Source organism: Pongo abelii, chromosome 13 (genome assembly GCF_028885655.2).
Source record: "Pongo abelii isolate AG06213 chromosome 13, NHGRI_mPonAbe1-v2.0_pri, whole genome shotgun sequence".
NCBI classification, from domain to species: Eukaryota; Metazoa; Chordata; class Mammalia; order Primates; family Hominidae; genus Pongo; species Pongo abelii.
The window spans coordinates 88648270-88668037 of NC_071998.2; the positions used below are offsets into that span (position 1 = coordinate 88648270).

The 19768-nt window shown below is 41.0% G+C and overlaps 1 protein-coding gene across 2 annotated transcripts in view; it reads right to left on the reverse strand.

The window, feature by feature from the left end:
* TSTD2 (thiosulfate sulfurtransferase like domain containing 2) overlaps positions 1 to 19768 on the reverse strand; it is a 33147-nt gene that overhangs the window by 10353 nt on the left and 3026 nt on the right. Inside the window, exons 2-6 of one of the 2 annotated variants that reach the window (XM_024251715.3) lie at positions 17849 to 17921; positions 16836 to 17050; positions 15117 to 15433; positions 7130 to 7250; positions 990 to 1115 (exon numbers count right to left, since the gene is read on the reverse strand). In XM_024251715.3, coding sequence (XP_024107483.3) covers positions 990 to 1115; positions 7130 to 7250; positions 15117 to 15433; positions 16836 to 17000 — 729 coding nt within the window. In that variant the 5' untranslated portion in view covers positions 17001 to 17050; positions 17849 to 17921. 2 annotated transcript variants of the gene reach the window in all.

Here is a 19768-nt window from a genome sequence, read left to right on the forward strand (position 1 = left end):
GTTAGGGCCCAGAATGTTCCAGATAATTCAACACTGATAAATACTTATTGCATACCTGCCATGTGCAGGAATGTTAAGCTGAAAAGGTGTTTCTTTAGGTGTAAGCATTTAATTATAAAACTGCAACACCGCTGAGCAATTCTAACATGTGACTATACCCAGTTTTCATTCTTTTCTTATCACTGCCAGCATGAACGCTAGCAAGGCATTTCCCATCACCTTATCACTTATTATGACAAGGTATAAAGTCACTCAAACAAAGCATCCCACCTGTGAGAGCACCAACTTTATTCCCCCATGTGGTATGAAGTGTTAATCTTACAATTCCAGATTTACTAAAAACACAGTGATCTGCTGACCAGGCTGGTGGTCTCTCAAGTGAGCTAATATGTCCAAGATTTGGAGTCCCAGATTGCATGAGCTGTAACATCCTTATTTTATAAGAAGGGATACTGAGGTCTAGAGCACTAGCTGGTCCAAAATCCTATGGTGACTCAGTGGAAGAAGGGGGACGAGCACACTCCTTCTATTGCACTGTCTCGTAACCTAAAGAGAAAAGCACATTTAAAAGGGAAAGGGGGCAGGTGCGGTATCTCATATCTCAGCACTATGGGAGGGTGACGTGGGAGGACTGCTTGAACCCAAGAGTTCGAGACCAGCCTGGGCAACATAGTGAGACCCCATCTCTACAAAAAAATTAGCCAGACATGGTGGTGCATGCCTATGGTCCTAGCTACCTGGGAGGATCACCTGAGCCCAGGGAGGTTGAGGCTGCAGTGAGCCATGATCACGCCACTGCACTCCAGCCTGGGTGACAGAGCAAGATCCTGTCAAAAAACCAAACAAAAAACTCCTCAAGCCCCAAAAAATAAAGGGGAGAGGTACTTACTTGGCACTGCTTATTTCTCTACTTTGAACTCCTCTTCAATAACATGCACAGAGGCAGAAGCAGATGGCTCTAGATCCATTTAATTTTCATTTTCTCTTACCTTAAAGTCATCTTTACACAGGTCATCCTTAAACAATGGGAAGGAAAGCATGACTTCCACATAGAGTCTGGTAGCCAATTTGCTTCCACCAACTGTCCCATTGATTCCTTCTGCAGCAATTCGAATCTGAGACACAAGACGGTGAGAAAGAGAACAGACTGTTCTTAGCTTGGTTATCTTTCCAGGGAAGAACAATAGGCTCATGTGTGTCAATGAGTTTAACAGGAAAAGCAGAGACGCTGCTGAGGACACCAAAGTGTTACTGGACAAAGATATCTGTGTTTTTCTTTTTTATTTTAAACTTTTAAGTCCAGGGATACAAGTGCAGGTTTGCTCTGCAGGTAAAACTGTGTCATGGGGGTTTATTGTGCAGATTATTTCACCACCCAGGTATTAAGCTTAGTACGCCTTAGTTATGCTTCCTGATCCTCTCCCTCCTTCCACCCTCCACCCTCCAAAAGGCCCCAGTGTCTGTTGTTCCCCTCATGTGTCCATGTGTTCTCATCATTTAGCTCCCACTTATAAGTGAAAATATGTAGTATTTGGTTTTCTCTTCCTGCGTTAGTTTGCTAAGGATAATGGCTCCCAGCTCCATCCAAGTCCCTGCAAAGGACATGATCTTGTTCTTTTTTATAGCTGCATAGTATTCCCACATTTTCTTTATCCAGTTTATCACTGATGGGCATTAGGTTGATTCCGTGTCTTTGCTACTGTGAACAGTGCTGCAATGAACATATGCATACATATGTCTTTATAAGAGAACAATTTATATTCTTTTGGGTACATACCCAGTAACGGGATTGCTGGGTCGAATGATAGTTCTGTCTTTAGGTCTTTCAGGAACTACCACACTGTCTTCCACAATGGTTGAGCTAACTTATACTCCCACCTATAGTGTATAAGTATTCCTTTTTCTCTACAACCTCACCAGCATCTGTTATTTTTTGACTTTTTAATAACAGCCATTCTGACTGGTGTGAGATGGATACCTGTTTGTTTTTCAAGACACAGTCTTGCTCTGTTGCCCAGGCTGGAGTGCAGTAGCACAATCTCGGCTCACTGCAGCCTCCACCTCCTGGGTTCAAGCGATTCTCCTACCTCAGCCTCCTGAGTAGCTGGGATTACAGGCATGCGCCACCAAGCCCCGCTAATTTTTGTATTTTTAGTAGAGAGGAGGTTTCGCCATGTTGGCCAGGCTGGTCTCCAACTCCTGGCCTCAAGTGATCTACCCGCCTTGGCCTCCCAAAGTGCTGGGATTACAGGCACAAGCCGCCGTGCCCAGCTGGATACCTGTATTTTTCTAAAATGGCATAGCCTACAGTTCAGATGAGGTATTCTGTTTCATGCATGCTGAACAAGAGAATGTGAATAAAACTCCTGGAAAGCCCCATTTGCTATGGAGCTACAACAGTCCGACAGCCAAAGAAGTGAATTCTGAGCTTAATCTAAATCCAGGTAGCTTAACAGAGTCCTCCACAGAGGTCAGCAGATCTAGGCTCAAGATTAAGCTCTGTGACTCACTTGCATGTAGCTGTGAGAAAGTTAATTGACTTCTCTGAATCTTAATTTCTTTATATGAATAAAAAGGGAACTAAAGAGCACCAGAAATGAAAAGAACTGCTGAGGAGATACTATCAAAATCCTAAAGCACAGAGCACTTCTGAGGGCAGAGGGTATACATGAGCATGTATCCCTGCATGGTGTTTGGAGGACAGCCCACCACTGCAAACCCATCCACCGGAATACACGTTCCACATGGGTGTGTGTCTGTTTTGCTCACCAGCATATCCCCTAGAACAGTGCCTGCCACATAGTAGGCACTCAATACGATTTGTTGAATAAATGAATGTGCATCCATATCTGGAGCTCTTTGCCATCTCAAGTCCCATATTCTCTTTGAAATGCTCCCCTGGTTAGCGGACATTAGAGCCTGGGGTAAAGCCCCAGCCTTAAGAGGCAATGTTCTGGGGGCCCTGCAGAGTTGGTTGTTTTCGTACTACAAAATCCTGTGGATGAGTTTAAAGATGGATCATCTTTAAAGGGAACTGAGCTCTCTAAAGAAAAGTGCTAGCAAGGGCAGCACATGTGGCATCATGGCACTGTCTGGAAAAAGAGATGATTTAATTCAAGGTCCTATATTGTTCTAGTCATATAACACTGATATATACCAGTACTTCATAATTTGAAAATTTTTAATGGCTGTCCTTTTTTAGGGTCCAGAGAAGACACATCAGTTGATGCCTCACTTGATCAATTTTTTTTTTTTTGAGACAGAGTCTCGCTGTGTCGCCCAGACTGCAGTGCAGTGGCACAATCTCGGCTCACTGCAAGCTCCGCCTCCCGGGTTCACACCATTCTCCTGCCTCAGCCTCCCAAGTAGCTGGGACTACCGGTGCCCGCCACCACGCCCAGCTAATTTTTTGTATTTTTAGTAGAGACGGGGTTTCACCGTGTTAGCCAGGATGGTCTCAATCTCCTGACCTCGTGACCTGCCTGCCTCGGCCTCCCAAAGTGCTGGGATTACATCGCACCCAGCCCTACTTGATCAACTCTTTAGGGTATGGATATAAAACAAGATTCATGGCACAAGCCAATGCCAACTCATTGGAAGTGGTATATAATTTTAAACTTTGAAAGAACATAAAAGACATAAACATATGCATGTGTGTAATGTAATCAGAGAATATTTTAGGAAAATAAAAACCATCGATAACCCTACATGCCTAGATAATCCTTACTAACATTTTGGTATACACAACCTTCCATGTTTATACATGCACTTCTGGTTTTGTCATGAACATGCATTCATTCCTTCATTCTATATTCTCCAAATATCTACTGAGGGTCTACTACATGCTAAGCTCTGTTCCAGCACTGAGAATACATCAATTAAGACCAAAATTCCTGTCCTCATGAAGCTTATAAATGAAGATTATACTTTCAGATAGTAATAAATTCTCTGAAAAGCAGAAAGGGATAGAACGTGACGAGATCTGGAGAGGACTACTTCAGATTGGAGCTCTAAGGAGACAGTATGTGAGCCGAGATCTGAAGTGGGGTATGCGCCATGTGAAGGTGCAGGGAAGAGCACTCTAGAGAGGAAGGAAACAGCAAATGTCAATACCCTGAGCTGGTAAATGATCCTAGCAGGTTCTAGAAAATTAAGAAGCTTGGAATCACACCTCTATGTATAGTACTGTAAAATGTTTTCCAGAGTTCCATGACAAAGATTCCAGGTCACATCCAGACTCCTTGAGAAACAGTGCTGCAGTCTAGTGAAGCCAGTTCTGGGCACGGGAGAGGGAAGCAGGAAGCCTATGACATCTCTGCTACACAGGCTACTGTCCCCACTACCAACTTATAGTGGACTACATAGAAAAATAGAGCCCAATCAGTGTAAGAATCAGAAAACCCACTCCAAAATGGTTTCTGACTACAGCAGGTAGGATGAAGTATGTATGTCTAAGTACCTCTCTTGGGGTAGGCTAGTAGATTCTTTTCTAATTTATTTTAATCTCAGAACCCAAAGAGAAGACAAGCACATCTGCTCCCTATATAGCTAGGGCAGAGCATGCTCTAAACTCGTGCACTAGACTTTGAACCCCCAGGATTCTCTAACAGAAATCCTTCAAAGCTCCTTAGTGAGGAAGGCCTTGTAAGAAACTGAGAAGAACAATCATTAGCATTTATTCAGCACTTGCTATGAGACAGAAGCATTACATTATAATCCTGAAAGGCAGATATCATAATCCCCGTTTTACAGAAAAGGAAACAAAAGCTCAGAGAAATCAAGTAACTTGCCCAATGGTATAGCTGATAGCTGGTAAATCTGGGATTCAAAACCAGATCTTACTAGCTCCCAATCTTATAACTTTTCCTTTCCAAAGCCTTCAATGTATCCCCTCAAATTTTGAGGCAATAAGGAATACACAGCAATAGAGTAGAGGCTTTTTTCCCATAATTCCACAACTGTCAGGTTCTTCTCTTTCCCTACTTAGGCACTGATATTTTGCCAAATCTCCAAACACAAAACTCTCATTAAACTGGGCACGTATCCTTGACACCTAGGAATTTATATCCAAGATCTAGGCAAGTGCTGCCACCTTGTGGGTAAGATCCCTCACTGCTAATTTAGCACTTGGGTTGGGCCAAGAATAATTATCTGCCTCTAAACGAAGAGGCTGTTTTCAAACCTTGTACATTCAGGTTTACTGTGAGAGTATCCATCTTTCAGGGTGTGGAAGTTTTCTGAACAGGAATGGTGATGAATGTATTCAATATTATTTATTTATTTACACCAGGAATTGTGCTAGGAATTAGGGATACAGTGGTTGAAAAAAATAAAGCTTTTCCCCTTTAGGAGCTTACAGACTATGGGAGGTCACAGATGGACAAATGTTATGAAAAATAATTACAAGATGCCATGAGAGAGTGCACTGGGAAAAATGAATTTAGATTGACAGGAAAGGTCTCTTTGAGGAAGTGTCATGAAAACTGAAAACTAAGCTTGAGTAAAAATCAGACTGGAGCAACAGAGTGGGTGTAGGAGAGTTCCTTGAAGATAGTTTGCTTGTAAGAAGGCCCAAGGACAGAAAAGAACTCGGTGGGTTCCAAAAAACTGAAAGACCATGTTGCTGGAGTATAATGAGCAAAGAACAGTATCAGATGAGAGGAAAAGGTAAGAAGGGGCCAACTCACGCAGGAACCTAAGGGCATTTTTAAGGCACTGGATTTCCTCCATATGCACTGGAAGTGGCGGCCACTGAAAGAGTTTGAGGAGGGAGTGATGTGATTTGATTCACCTTTTAGGATCATTATGGCTGTGTGGAGAATGGATTAAGTGGCAGGCAGGGATGGCAAGCTGAAGAGTAATTTGAAAGCTACTGAATGGACTGGGTAAGAGAGGGTGGTGGTTTGGTCTAAAGTGGTGAGTGTGGAAGACAGAAGGGAATGGAATTAAGGAATATTTGAAGAGGTGGAAATGGCAGGCCTTGGTGATGAACTGAATGAGGTAAATGAAATCATTATCTGTTAGAAAACATGGATGTGAAAAATATCACTGATCAATTCAGACCTGGGTCATATGTTGGGAAAGATGAAACAAGGCAGCACAGTGTCATAACCAGAGGGGGTTTCAGGGGGAAACTAGTTCACTTCCTTTCGATTTAAATTTTGAAAATCATATAAAAGACATAGACATATGCATGTGTGTAATGTAATCAGAGAATATTTTAGGAAAATAAAAACCATCGATAATCCTACATGCCTAGATAATCCTTACTAACATTTTGGTATACACAACCTTCCATGTTTATACATGCACTTCTGGTTTTGTCATGAACATGCATTCATTCCTTCATGCTATATTCTCCAAATATCTATTGAAGGTCTACTACATGCTAAGCTCTGTTCCAGCACTGAGAATACATCAATTAAGCCCAAAGTTACTGTCCTCATGAAGCTTATAAATGAAGATTATACTTTCAGATAGTAATAAATCTTTTGAAAAGCAGAAAGGGATAGAACGTGACGAGATCTGGAGAGGACTACTTCAGACTGGAGCTCTAAGGAGACAGTATGTGAGCCAAGATCTGAAGTGGGGTATGCGCCATGTGAAGGTGCAGGGAAGAGCACTCTAGAGAGGAAGGAAACAGCAAATGTCAATACCCTGAGCTGGTAAATGACCCTGGCAGGTTCTAGAAAATTAAGAAGCAACTTGGAATCACACCTCTATGTTCTATAAAATGTTTTTCCAATTAATATATCATGAACATTTCCCCATACCGGGGTCAGCAAATTATCCTTGCTTTTGCATGTAGTTTTATTCAAACAAAGCCATCCAATTCTTTTACATTATTATCTATAGTTGCTCTCATGCTATAACAATACTGAATAGTTTTTTGTGCAACACCTAAAATTATCTACTATCTGGTTCTTCAAGAAAAAGTTTGCTGATTCCTGGTTTATGCCAGTAAATATTCTTATAAAATACCATGTTAATAGCTGCCTAATATTCTACTTAAATGCCCAGCAGAATTCCCTAACAGTGAATCTTTTTTATAATGAGCACAGCATTTGCAATCCAAAGTTGGCAGGCAAGATGGACCCAGTGAAGGAAGGAATATAGGAGAAGGTGTTACCTTGCCTGTGAGGTGCAGCTGCTGACACAGAGCTGTCTGCCAGGCACAGATCCACTGGGGATCCTCCAGGTCACGGTAGCAGTAATAAAGGAGCACCTCCCCTTCTTCACTGCCCTGGCCACTATAAAATGAAAATCCAAGGCAAAGAGCATTTGAGTCGCTGGCATAAAAAAGTCACAATTCATAAAGTATACCCAGGCAGTCTGAGGGAAGGCTAAGATGAAGACATTCATGCCTGCCTTTGCTCTGATTATTGTTTTCCTCCTGAAATGAGAAGCAACTTCTTTTTATATTTGCTCTACAGAAGACAGTATCTGCACTGAACTTACTTTACAAAAAGTGAGTTTACTTTGATCCCTCATTTAATGGTCACATCCAAGAAACAGGTATTAGTAACTCCAATTCATAGAAAAGTTAGAAATTTGGTTCCATTCTGGCTTATCCTCTCACATAAGGCAGTATCTGTATGAATCATCATACAAAAAAGTCTCACTTCCATTTATTCTTATAACCCTCTTTCTATGATGCAGGTTATTATTATCCCCATTTTACAGCTGAATAAATTGAGGCCAATTCCTCCCAAGTCAGACAGCCAGAAAGTGATAGTAAGGACCTAAACGCCAGTCTTCTGACACCAGATCTATACTCTTTCTACTGCACTGGGCTGTCTTATACTAACTAGCTGGGCAGGTCTTTCATCACTTCTGGGCCTTGGTTTCCTCATCTATAAAATCAGAGAATGGAAATAAACTATATTTTCCAAAGTATGTTATGAAGCTGTTCTATAAAATTGTTTGGAAACCCTGCAGACAGCATCTCCCCCCTTAAGAATCACAGCCAAAGCCTCTTAAAGGCTCTGAGAAGTCTTGCAGTAACAACATTTTGACTGAGTGCTTCCCAAATTTGTCTTTAATACCTCTTTTTTCAATACCTTGTTAGCATCCTCTAGAACCAGTGTTCCACAGAACATATTTTAGGGAATACTACAGTACACGACAATTAAGGTCCTGTCCAGCTCTGGAGTCTGAGTCCCTCCTCAACAGCCTCATCATATTTCAGGGCCTAGTCTCCTCCATGCTTTCCATGCTCCTCCATGAAACCTTCTTGTCTATTTTAGATCCTATTTTCCTTTCTCTAAGCTCCTATAACAAATTAGTCTCTGTACCATACAGTTCAACTGATAATTATGTAACCTGTATCATCTGCTAATTGCCTCATGTGTCTTTTTCTTTGTTTTTCTAACTAGTAAGTAAATTCCCTGAAGTGTGGGGCCATATGAAATGGAAGGGCCATATATGTATAGCACAGTGTAGTTCACAACTGCTCATACTATCACCGTCCTATATAACTCATTCTGCAGTACTGGGAGGTAGGCAAGGCAGGCATTATTATTCCAATTTTAGAGGTGAGGAATTGAAGGTACAGAAAATTTTAGTGACTAGCTCAAGTGTGACTTCTACTTCAACTTGCTTTCTTTCTCCTTTCCAATAAGTAAAAGGGAATGTGGCACTGAGTAGTAATGACAAAAATTGATCAAATTTGGACTACAGTTGACCCGTGAGCAACGCGGGTTTGAACTGTGCAGGTCCACTTACTTGTAGATCTTTTTGTGCCTCTAGCACTCATGCGGCAACAAGACCAATCCCTCTTCCTCCTCAGCCTACTCAATGTGAAGGTGACAAAGATGAAGACCTTTATGACGAGCCACTTCCACTAAAAGAATAGTAAATATATATTGTGATTTTCTTTTTCTTTTTCTTTTTTTTTTTTTGTAGGGCAGGGTCTTACTATGTTGCCCAGACTGGTCTTGAACTCCTGGCCTAATGTGATCTTCCTGCCTTGGCCCTCCACAATGCTGGGATTCTAGGAATGAGTCACTGCACCTGGCCTCTTATGATTTTCTTAATAACATTTTCTCTAGCTTACTTTAATACAGTATACAACATATAATATACATAACATAGAAAGATGTGTTCATTGACTGTTTACATTATTGATAAGGCTTCAGTCAACAGGAGGCTATTAGTATAGTTTTGGGGGAGTTAAAAGTTATACGCAAATTTTCAACTGCCCCTAATCCTTGGATTCCTGACCCCGCGTTTTTCAAGGATCAACTGTATTTCTATTTACCAAATAGTTCAATAATTGCTTAGTCGTTCAAGGGTCAACTGTATTTCTATTTACTAAATAGTTCAATAATTGCTTAAAGTCAGAAAGTTGTCCTCTGGAATTCTGTAATATGACTTGGTGAGTTTTTCAAGGCCAGGATCTAAACATCTAATCCTATGATTCAGTTTTAAAAGTTAATACACTTCCTAAAACATATTCAGCTCAGAAAACTGTATTTGGCAATAAAAACCTGATATTGCTTGGCTGTGTCCCCACCCAAATCTCATCTTGAATTGTAACTCTCACAATTCCCACGTGTCATCGGAGGAATGCAGTGGGAGGTAATTGAATCATGGGGGTAGGTCTTTCCCATGCTGTTCTCATGACAGTGAATAACTCTCATGAGAGTTGATGGTTTTAAAACTGGGAGTTTTCCTGTACAAGCTTTCTCTCTTTGCCTGCTGCCATCCATGTAAGATGTGACTTGCTCCTCCTTGCCTTCCACCATGATTGTGTGGCGTCCCCTACCATGTGGAACTGTAAGTCCATTAAACCTCTTTCTTTTGTAAATTTCCCAGTCTTGGGTATGTCTTTATCAGCAGCATGAAAATGAACTAATACAATAAATTGGTACTAGTAGAGTGGGGTGCTGCTGAAAAGATACCCAAAAAGGTGGAAGTGATTTTGGAACTAGGTAACAGGCAGAGGCTGGAACAGTTTGGAGGGCTCGGAAGAAGACAAGAAAATGTGGGAAAGTTTGGAACTCCCTAGAGACCTGTTGAATGGCTTTGACCAAAATGCTGATGATGACATGGACAATGAACTTCAGGCTGAGGTGGTCTCAGATGGAGATGAGGAACTTCTTGGGAACTGGGGCAAAGGTGACTCTTGTTATGTTTTAGCAAAGAGACTGGTGGCATTTTGCCCCTGCCCTAGAGATTTGGGGAACTTTGAACTTGAAAGAGAAGATTTAGGGTATCAGCAAATCATTCAAGAGGTGATTTGGGTGCTGTTAAAGGCATTCAGTTTTATAAGGGAAGCAAAACATAAAAGTTCAAAAAATTTGCAGTCTGACAATGCAATAGAAAAGGAAATCCCATTTTCTGAGGAGAAATTCAAACTGGCTACAGAAATTTGCATCAGTAATGTGGAGCCAAATGTTAGTCCCAAAGACAAAGGGGAAAATGTCTCCAGGGCATGTCAGAGGTCCTTATGACAGCCCCTCCTATCACATGCCTTGTTGTGGGAAGTCAGGGACCCTGAACAGAGGGACCAGCTGAAGCCATAGCAGAAGAACATAAGTTGTGAAGATTTCATGGACATTTATTAGTTCCCCAAATTAATACTTTTATAATTTCTTATGCCTGTCTTTACTGCAATCTCTAAACGTAAATTGTGAAGATTTCATGGACATTTATCACTTCCCCAATCAATACTCTCATAATTTCCTATGCCTGTCTTTAATCTCTTAATCCCGTCATCTTCATAAGCTGAGGATGTATGTCACCTCAAGACCCTGTGAAGATTGCGTTAATTGCACAAATTGTTTGTAAAACATGTGTGTTTGAACAATATGAAATCTGGGCACCCTGAAAAAGAACATGGTAACAGCGATGTTCAGGGAACAAGGGAGGTAACTATAAGGTCTGACTGCCTGCGGGGCCGGGCAGAACAGAGTCATATTTTTCTTATTGAAGAAAACGAGTAGGAGAAATATCGCTGAATTCTTTTCCCAGGAAGGAATAACCCTGGGAAGGGAATCCATTCCCGGGTGGTCCTATGTACGGACACTCTGGGGGTGTCTGTCTGCCTTATGCGGTTGAAGATAAGGGATGAAATACGCTCTGGTCTCCTGCGGTGCCCCCAGGCTTGCTAGGATTAAGAAATTCCAGCCTGGCGAATTCTAGTCAGACCGGTTCTCTGCTCTTGAACCCTGTTTCCTGTTAAGATGTTTATCAAAGACAATGTGTGCACAGTGGGACATGAAACCTCATCAGTAATTCTAATTTTGCCCTGGCCTTGTGACCTTGCTCTGCCTTTCCGCCCTTGTGATCTTTTTTATTGCCATTTGAAGCATGTGATCTCTGTGATCCACTCCCTATTCGTACACCCTTCCCTTTTTGAAATCCCTAATAAAAACATGCTGGTTTTGTGGCTCAGGTGGGCATCACGGAACCTACCGACATGTGATGTCACCCCCGGAGACCCAGCTGTAAAATTTTTCTGTTTTGTACTCTTTCTCTTTATTTCTCAGACCGGCCGACACTTAGAGAAAATAGAAAAGAACCTACGTTGAAATATTGAGGGCTGGTTCCCCCAATAATGCCTGAGGGTCTAGGAGGAAAAAATGGTTTCATGGGCCAAACCCTGGGTCCCCCTGCTGTGGGCAGTCTAGGGACTTGGTGCCCTGCATCCCAGCCACTCTAGCTGTGACTGAAAGGGGCCAATGTAGAATTCAGGCCATGGTTCCAGAGGGTGCAAGCCCCAAGCCTTGGCAGCTTCCAGGTGGTGTTGAGCCTGTGAGTGCATAGAAGTCAAGAATCAGGGTTTGGGAACCTCTGCCTAGATTTCAGAGGATGTATGGAAACACCTGCATGCCCAGGCAGAAGTTTGCTGCAGGGGCAGGGCCTTCATGGAAAACCTCTGCTAGGGCAGTGCGGAAAGGAAATGTGGGGTCAGAGCCCCAACACAGAGTTCCCACTGAGGCACCGCCTAGTGGAGCTATGAGAAGAGGGCCATGGTCCTCCAGATCCCAGAATGGTAGATTCACTGACAGCTTGCACTGTGCGCCAAAAAGATGCAGACACTCAACCCCAGCCCATGAAAGCAGTCAGGAGGGAGGCTATACCCTGCAAAGCCACAGAGGTGGAGTTGCCCAATATCATGGGAACCAACCCCTTGCATCAGCATGACCTGGATGTGAGACACGGAGTCAAAGGAGATCATTTTAGAGCTTTAAAATTTGACTGCCCTGCTGGATTTAGGCCTTGCATGGGGCCTGTGGCCCCTTTGTTTTGGCCAATTTCTCCCATTTGGAATGGCTGTATTTACTCAATGCCTGTGTCCCCATTGTATCTAGGAAGTAACTAACTTGCTTTTAACAGGCTCATAGGCAGAAGGGATTTGCTTTGTCTCGGATGAGATTTCAGACTGTGGACTTTTGAGTTAATGCTGAAATAAGACTTTGGAGACTGTTGGGAAGGCATAATTGGTTTTTAAATGTAAGGACATGATATTTGGGAGGGGACAGGGGCAGAATGATATGGTTCGATTGTGCCTCCACCCAAATCTCTCTAGAATTGTAACTCTCACAGTTCCCACGTGTCATGGGAGGACCCTAGTGGGAGGTAATTGAATCATGGGGATGAGTCTTTCCCATGTTGTTCTTGTGATAGTAAGTCTCACGAGAACTGATGGTTTTAAAAACAGGAGTATCCCTGCACAAGCTCTCTCTCTTTGCCTGCTGCCATCTATGTAAGATGTGACTTGCTCCTCCTTGCCTTCCACCATGATCATCAGGTCTCCCCTGCCATGTGGAACTGTTAAGTCCATTAAACCTCTTTCTTTTGTAAATTGCCCAGTCTTGGATATGTCTTTATCAGCATGAAAACAGACTAATACAAAACTCTTTTTTAAGCTCTGACATTACGTAGGGTAGAGGAATCATTAATGTCTCTGTGTCTTCCCACTTGTTTTTGAAAATAATATACTTTTCTTTCTTTACCTCTCCTCCCTAAAGAATATGTAGAATGGTCTCCAAGAAACCTTGCAAACAGGCTGGATGCAGTGGCTCACACCTGTAATCCCAGCACTTGGGAGGCCAAGGTGAGCTGATCACCTGAGGTCAGGAGTTTAAGACTAGTCTGGCCAACATGGTGAAACCCTGTCTCTACTAAAAATACAAATTAACTGGGTATGGTGGTGCGTGCCTGTAATCCCAGCTACTCGGAAGGCTGAGGCAGGAGAATCACTTGAACCTGGGAAGCAGAGGCTGCAGTGAGCCAAGATCACACCACTGCACTCTAGCCTGGGTGACAGAGTGAGACTCTGTCTCAAAAAAAAAAAAGAAAAAACCTCACAAACAATGTCAACTGACTGGGTATATGCTGCTGCATAGGCTATGGTCTTTGACTATATATAGTATGCATGTTATTGGCCTAACTTAGGCCTCTAGAATTCTGTGCCTTAAGGATCTAGCTGTTGCAAGTAGTTAAGATCCTGACAGAATAGGTAAAGTGCAGGCAGTGCTGCCAGGTAATACACACTAAAAAGTAACAACTCTGAGGTATGGTGCCCAGCCTCCAAGATGATCCCTGATGATCCTGCCTCCTGGTATTTAGACCCTTGTGTAGTTCTTTCCTACACTGTACTGAGGTTAGTCTATGTGACCAATAGCATCAATAAAAAGTGATGGTATGGCAATCTGAGATTAGGTCATAAAAGACTGTGGTTTCTGCCTTGGTGTCTCTGTCTCTCACACATCACATGCCATGTCATGAGAGCACTCAGGCAGCCTATGAAGAGACCCCCATAGAGAGGAATGGAGGCCTCTGACTAAAAGCCACTGAAAAAACAAGCCTGCCACCAACCACATGAGTGAACCTGGAAACAGATTTACTGGCCCCAGTCAATCAATGAGATGACTGTAACTTCATGAGAGACTCCGAGCTAGTACCACCAACCATGCTGCTGTAAGCTGAATTTGGTACATAGCAATAATACAGAGAGTTTGGATCTAGAATTAGAAGAGAGGGAGGAGAGGTAACAGAAGAGTAAGTCTGAGCCTTCTTAGTAAAAAGACAAACTTTTATACCTTGGCATCCTACTTAAGTTCATCCTGATGGCATTAAAGCACTCAGAAAAAGTTCAATCACATTCACTATACTCTGTTTAATTATGCAACTAAAAAATAGTCTAATGCAGTTTGAAAGACTCCAGAAAAAAAAAAAGGTTAAATCAAAGAAAGATTAGATGCTTTAAAATGTAAGCTACATTTACCTGCTTTCTGAAAAATTCACTATGTGCAATGCTACATTCCCCAATAAACCTAATAAATGATGCATTTTTCTGGATACGTATATTTGAAATCATACAGATAATGATATCTAGCTTAAAAGAAACCCCCCCCTTTTTTTCTGCTTAGTTTTTCCTGCCCTATTTATCTAAAAATGTTTAAAGCATGGCACAGTTTACAAGTGAAATACACAGATCTTAAGTGTAAAGTTTGATCATTTTTGACACAGGTATACCTGTGTAATCCACACCACTATCAAAACCAGAACATTTCCAATACCTCAAAAAATCTCTTGTGTATTCCCAAAGTTTCTGCCAGAACCTTTCTATCATCATATATTGGTTTTGCCTTCAAGTACATGAAATCAGAAAATACGTATTGTGTTCTCTGGCTATTTTCACTCAGCATAAGGATTTTCTCATTCACCCATATATGTTCTTGAATATTAGCAGTTCATAGCACTTTATTGTCGTGCAATATTCTTACATGACTATACCAGTTTATTCATTCTCCTGTTGATGGATATTTGCAGTTGTTTCGTTTTTTGTTATGAATAAAACTGCTATGAGCATTCTTGTACAAGGCTTTCTGTGGATATGTTTTTATTGCTGTTGGTATTATACCCAGGAGTGGGCCACAGGAACGATGCATGTTTAAGAAATTGCCGAACACTTTTCCAAAGTGGTTGTGCCATATTACATTCCCACCAACAGTGACTGGGTGTTCCAGTTGTTCCACATCCTCATTCACATTTGACAGAGTTGGTCTTTCTCACTTTAGCCATTTTAATGGGTGAACTGTAGTATCTCATTGTGGTTGGAAAAATACTTTAAATCAAACCAAAACACAGAATGAAAATCTTACCTTATCAGCTCATCAGGGTTAAAGCAGCTTATATCAGGGAGCCAAGCAGACACGTCATGGCTATGTGGAAGGCACTCTTTTAAAGGGTTCTTTTCATCTGCAGACGAAAGACTCTTTGAGGTGCTCAATGTCACAGCCAGTTGCTTTAAAATAGAAGCTGTCTGGTGATAAATTTCATCAGCATGTTGTGTTGCCACATGTCTATGGATGCTGGTTTGGTCTGTGAATAGCTGCTGACAGCATTTCCACAATTTTTCTTTACATTCAAAACTCCTTTTTGTTGGAACTTCTTTGGTTTTGACAAAAAGGGCAAAGGCCTGCAATTAGATTTCAAATACTAACACTGTTAAATAACCTTAGGTTTATGGCTAATAGAAGTCTCACTAAGATTCCTTATATTATCTTTCCACAGGGGCTTCTAGTTTTATGTTCCATTATGTTATACAATTCTCTGAGAAGTAACACTTCTCTTATTAGTAAGCTTTAGAAGAGACTATTAGAGAAATTAAAACTAGGCTTTATATTGAGGAGGTTAAATAACTCTCAGCATCATAATTTTATTCTCAGGATATAAGACTAAGTCACACTGGAATATACATAATACAGTTTGGCCTAAAATATCACAAATAACACTATCAGTTATTTTCGAAAGGAATATGGAAAGTAAATTATGAAGTATGCTTACCATGGAATATTAAGCAGCCAGTTTTAAGTTATATGGAAAAATATTTTATGATATAATATTAAGTGAAAAAAACTGGATAAAATTGCTTATGCAATGTAATCTCAACCACATTAAAAAGTACATTGAAAAAGACCAGGAAGAAACGTACCAAAATATCTTCCTTCTTGGAAAATAATATTACTGTTTTTATAAAAATTACTTATGCTTACTGTAAAACAATCAAACAGAAAACTCTCTTAACCAGTTACCAACTGATGAACATTTAGATTGTTTCTAATATTTGCAATTAAAAGCAATGTTGAATGAGCATTCCATGCATCCATCTTTCTGTATCTTTAACCACCTACTTAGAATATCTAAAACAAAAATTGAGGGGTCAAAGAACATGAAATTTTAATCTATAATAGTGACTTCTAGAAAAAATGTACCAATTTATACTCTAACCAGAAAAGCATGTGGGTGCCATCTTATCCATAGCCTCACTGAGTTCTATCAGTATTTTTTATCATCAATATTTTTAATGTTGGTCCAAATAAAAGGCAAAAGAAATGCTACCCTATTTTTTTTAAATATCTTCGATCAGTAGTAATGCTGAATACTTTTTCCTGCTTATTCCATTTGTTTATTTCTGGCTTGCCTGTTCAAATCTTTTGCCTATTTTTCCATTATAGCATTTATCTTCTTACTGATACGTGTTTTTAGTGATCTTTTGTTGATCATAGTCACCAACTTTTTTCTTCACTTGTCATTTGGTTTTCAACTTTGTTTACGGTCTTTCTTGACCTGGGGGGTGGGGAATGAAATCTAATCCATCTGTCTAGGATCCACCCTCCTCAAGTACTCCACCATGGCTATTCCAGGGCCACACCTTGCCTATGATTACCCTTTGCCTGGGATGGATGGAATTAACATCACTGGTTAATGTTCCTGACTAGACTTTACCTTGAGCTGGAGAGCAACCTTGATAACCGACTTCCAAATGTATCTGCATTAACCACACATACATGATCATGAAACATTCATAGGAATTCTACCTTTTTCTTTGCAAACGAGTATTTCTTTTTTGTACTGCCATCTAATTCTGCTTTAAGACTGCTGCTGGGATTAATAAGACTCATATCTTTTAAATCCAGGTCAGAAAATCTTAAAATGCAGGTCTCCAGGTCATCTCCTTGGTCTGGTGAAGTGGAAGAAGGCATCTGGTTTGGTTGCAACAGTGAAGCAGATATTCCTTTCAGTTAAATACCTCCTAGAATATAAATAAGAAAGAAGCAGCCATGCTAGTCTTTGATTTCTTGAAGAAAATATGAAGCTAATCAATCATGCAAATCAGCATGGGCAAAGTAGCCCAAGCTAACCATCCATTTACTTACTAAATCGATAGTATTTACTTAGGAACGACTCTAAGTCAAGCACTATTCGAAGCACTGAGAATATAGCAGTAAATGAAAGCGAAAAAGTTTCTGCCTGCTTAGAGTTTACATTCCAGTGGGGTGAAGTAAACAAGTGGATAAATTGATTTTTTATTTTTAAAGTCAGATGGTGAAAAGGTTATGAAGAATAATCAGCAGGGTAGGGAGGCAGTGATGGAGGAGCCCTTCGAACACAGAGAGTAGGAAAAGCCTTTCTGCAGCAATAGCATGTGGGCAGAAACCTGAATTAGGGAGCGAGCCATGCAGTCATTAGGGTAAATAATACCAGAAAAGCAACAGGTACAACCCAAATCAATCAAGATGTGTGCCAGCACCTTCAGTTATAAACACTTTCTTCTTTTTGCCCCTTAATTTCAGAGCTATGAAAATTTCCTTCCTTAGAAGAAATAGTTCCCAAGACAGCCCCACTGTAATATGCCAGAAGAAATGTCAAAATCGCTACTGTGGCCAAACCTTGTCAAAATGGACACACTACAACCATCATACCGTGTTGGTTCTTTTGTAAAGCAAAGGTTACAGGTGACAAGCACTAAGAGGCACACTGAGAAAAAGTATGGGCTTTGGTTTGTGCTGCAGCAGTTTGCCAAGCATGTGAACATGGGCAAGTTACTTACGGTTTCTGAGTTCTAAATCTCTCTTGTGGAAATTGTGCATTGTAGTATCTACATTACAGTACCGTACTGTGGACTGGAAAGAAATATTAATATATAGTGTCTGGCACAAACTAGGGTTCAATGAATGGTAATATTATTAATATTTTAATTGAATGCTGTATTTTAAATTTAACATTAAAATTTTATTTAAAAATTAGCTGTGATGGATTATATTTTCCAAAAATGGCTGCAGCAGTATTTCTGGTCCATTTCCCTAAGCCTAGGCAGGCTTGTTAACTACTCCCCAAAATAAAGTGTGATGGAAGCAATGCTGTATGACTGAGGTTTGGTTCTCAAAAGGATACGCTAGCACTACCTCTCATTCTGAGATGCTCACGCTGAGGAGACCAAACCACTGTACTGTGAGTAAGCCAATCCAACCCATGCAGAGACCACACACAGAGAACCAGGTGGAGAGGAACAGAGGCCTCCAGCTGACAGCCAGCATCAACCACTAGACTCTTCAGATTCCAGATTGGCCTCTGAGCTGAGAGCAGAGACAAGGTGTCCCTGTTGTGCCCTGTCCAAATTCCTGCCCCATAGCATAACGACTGGTTATTTCATATTACTAGTGAACTGGCAAAGTTAGTTATTGAAGGAGGCAGCCAGAGGTGGACACTCAAGGTTCTGAAAATAGTAACATGCAAAGAAGTCCCAAATTCCACAAGAGGGAGCAGAAAAAGCACCACTAAGAATGAGAGAAAGGAAGGTGGGAGACACTGGTGACAAACTTTGCCAATTCTCAACTCTGCCTACAGGGTACCTCAACCAGGTGAAGGCAACGACGAGCAGTGTATGTGTGGGGGAACACACACTGCTTGTTAACAATGCTGGATAGGACTGATGGAGACTAAACATACACAGACACACACAGGCAATACCAACTTTCTTATAAAGGACCTTTGTTCCTTGGATTCATAAATTAAGATGTCACTTGCACCACATAAAATGCATTTGAATCAGCTAAGTGGTGCTTTCATGGGGCTCAAAATGAGCTTTGTTATAAGGGTAAGGCAAGGTAATACAGATTTATTAAACCCAAATTCTCTTGTATTTGAAAAATAAGTGGAAGAGACTGGGTGAAGAAATACTACCTTCTTTAGCTTCTCTTTCCTTTCTCATGAAAATGTCTTTCATATAAAGTCCCACTGAAAAAAGTACATCCCTAACTCCACACAAACCTGTAAGCCTTCCAGACAGAAGAAAAATAAGTAGAAGAATCTTATTCAGCACACTTCCTCCATGCTCAAAGCTGTTTTATTGTAAAGGTAGAGAAAGTATAAATATCATTTCCAAATTAAAATTCATTCAACAAATAGTTATGGAGGGTCTTCTAGGTTCCAGGCATTGTTCTAGAAACAGAGAACTTATTTACCTATAAAGGCAGTGCATTTGGGAGGTAACATTGTCAAAAGGAATTACTATCCAATCCGGTCCCACCTCCAGCATCTTTCCCAATCTCCCTCTATATGACCTGATGTGGTCTGTCCCAGCATTTATGCTTTCCGCTGCTTTGTTTCCCTTACTTTTTCATTTCTTTCCCTCCCCATATGCTTACTATGTATATGAAGACTGAACTCAAGTGTCACCTTTCACTTATGTCTTGTCTGCTACCCGTGTCACTGCTTCCTTTGAAGGCCTGAAAAACTTAAGTTTCCCTATACTCTAGGCTCATCTCTGACTATGCTCCCCATTCCCCATCAGATATCCTACTCTAGCCACACTGGACCATGCCCAGTTCCGAAAATGAGCCATGTTCTTTCCTGACTCAAGGTCTCTACACGTGAGTGTGGGGTGCCTTTCCCACCACCCCAAAATGATCTCCTCCGACTCTGCATCTTTTTTCAGTCTCAGCTTATTTTGATTTATGTATATATTCTG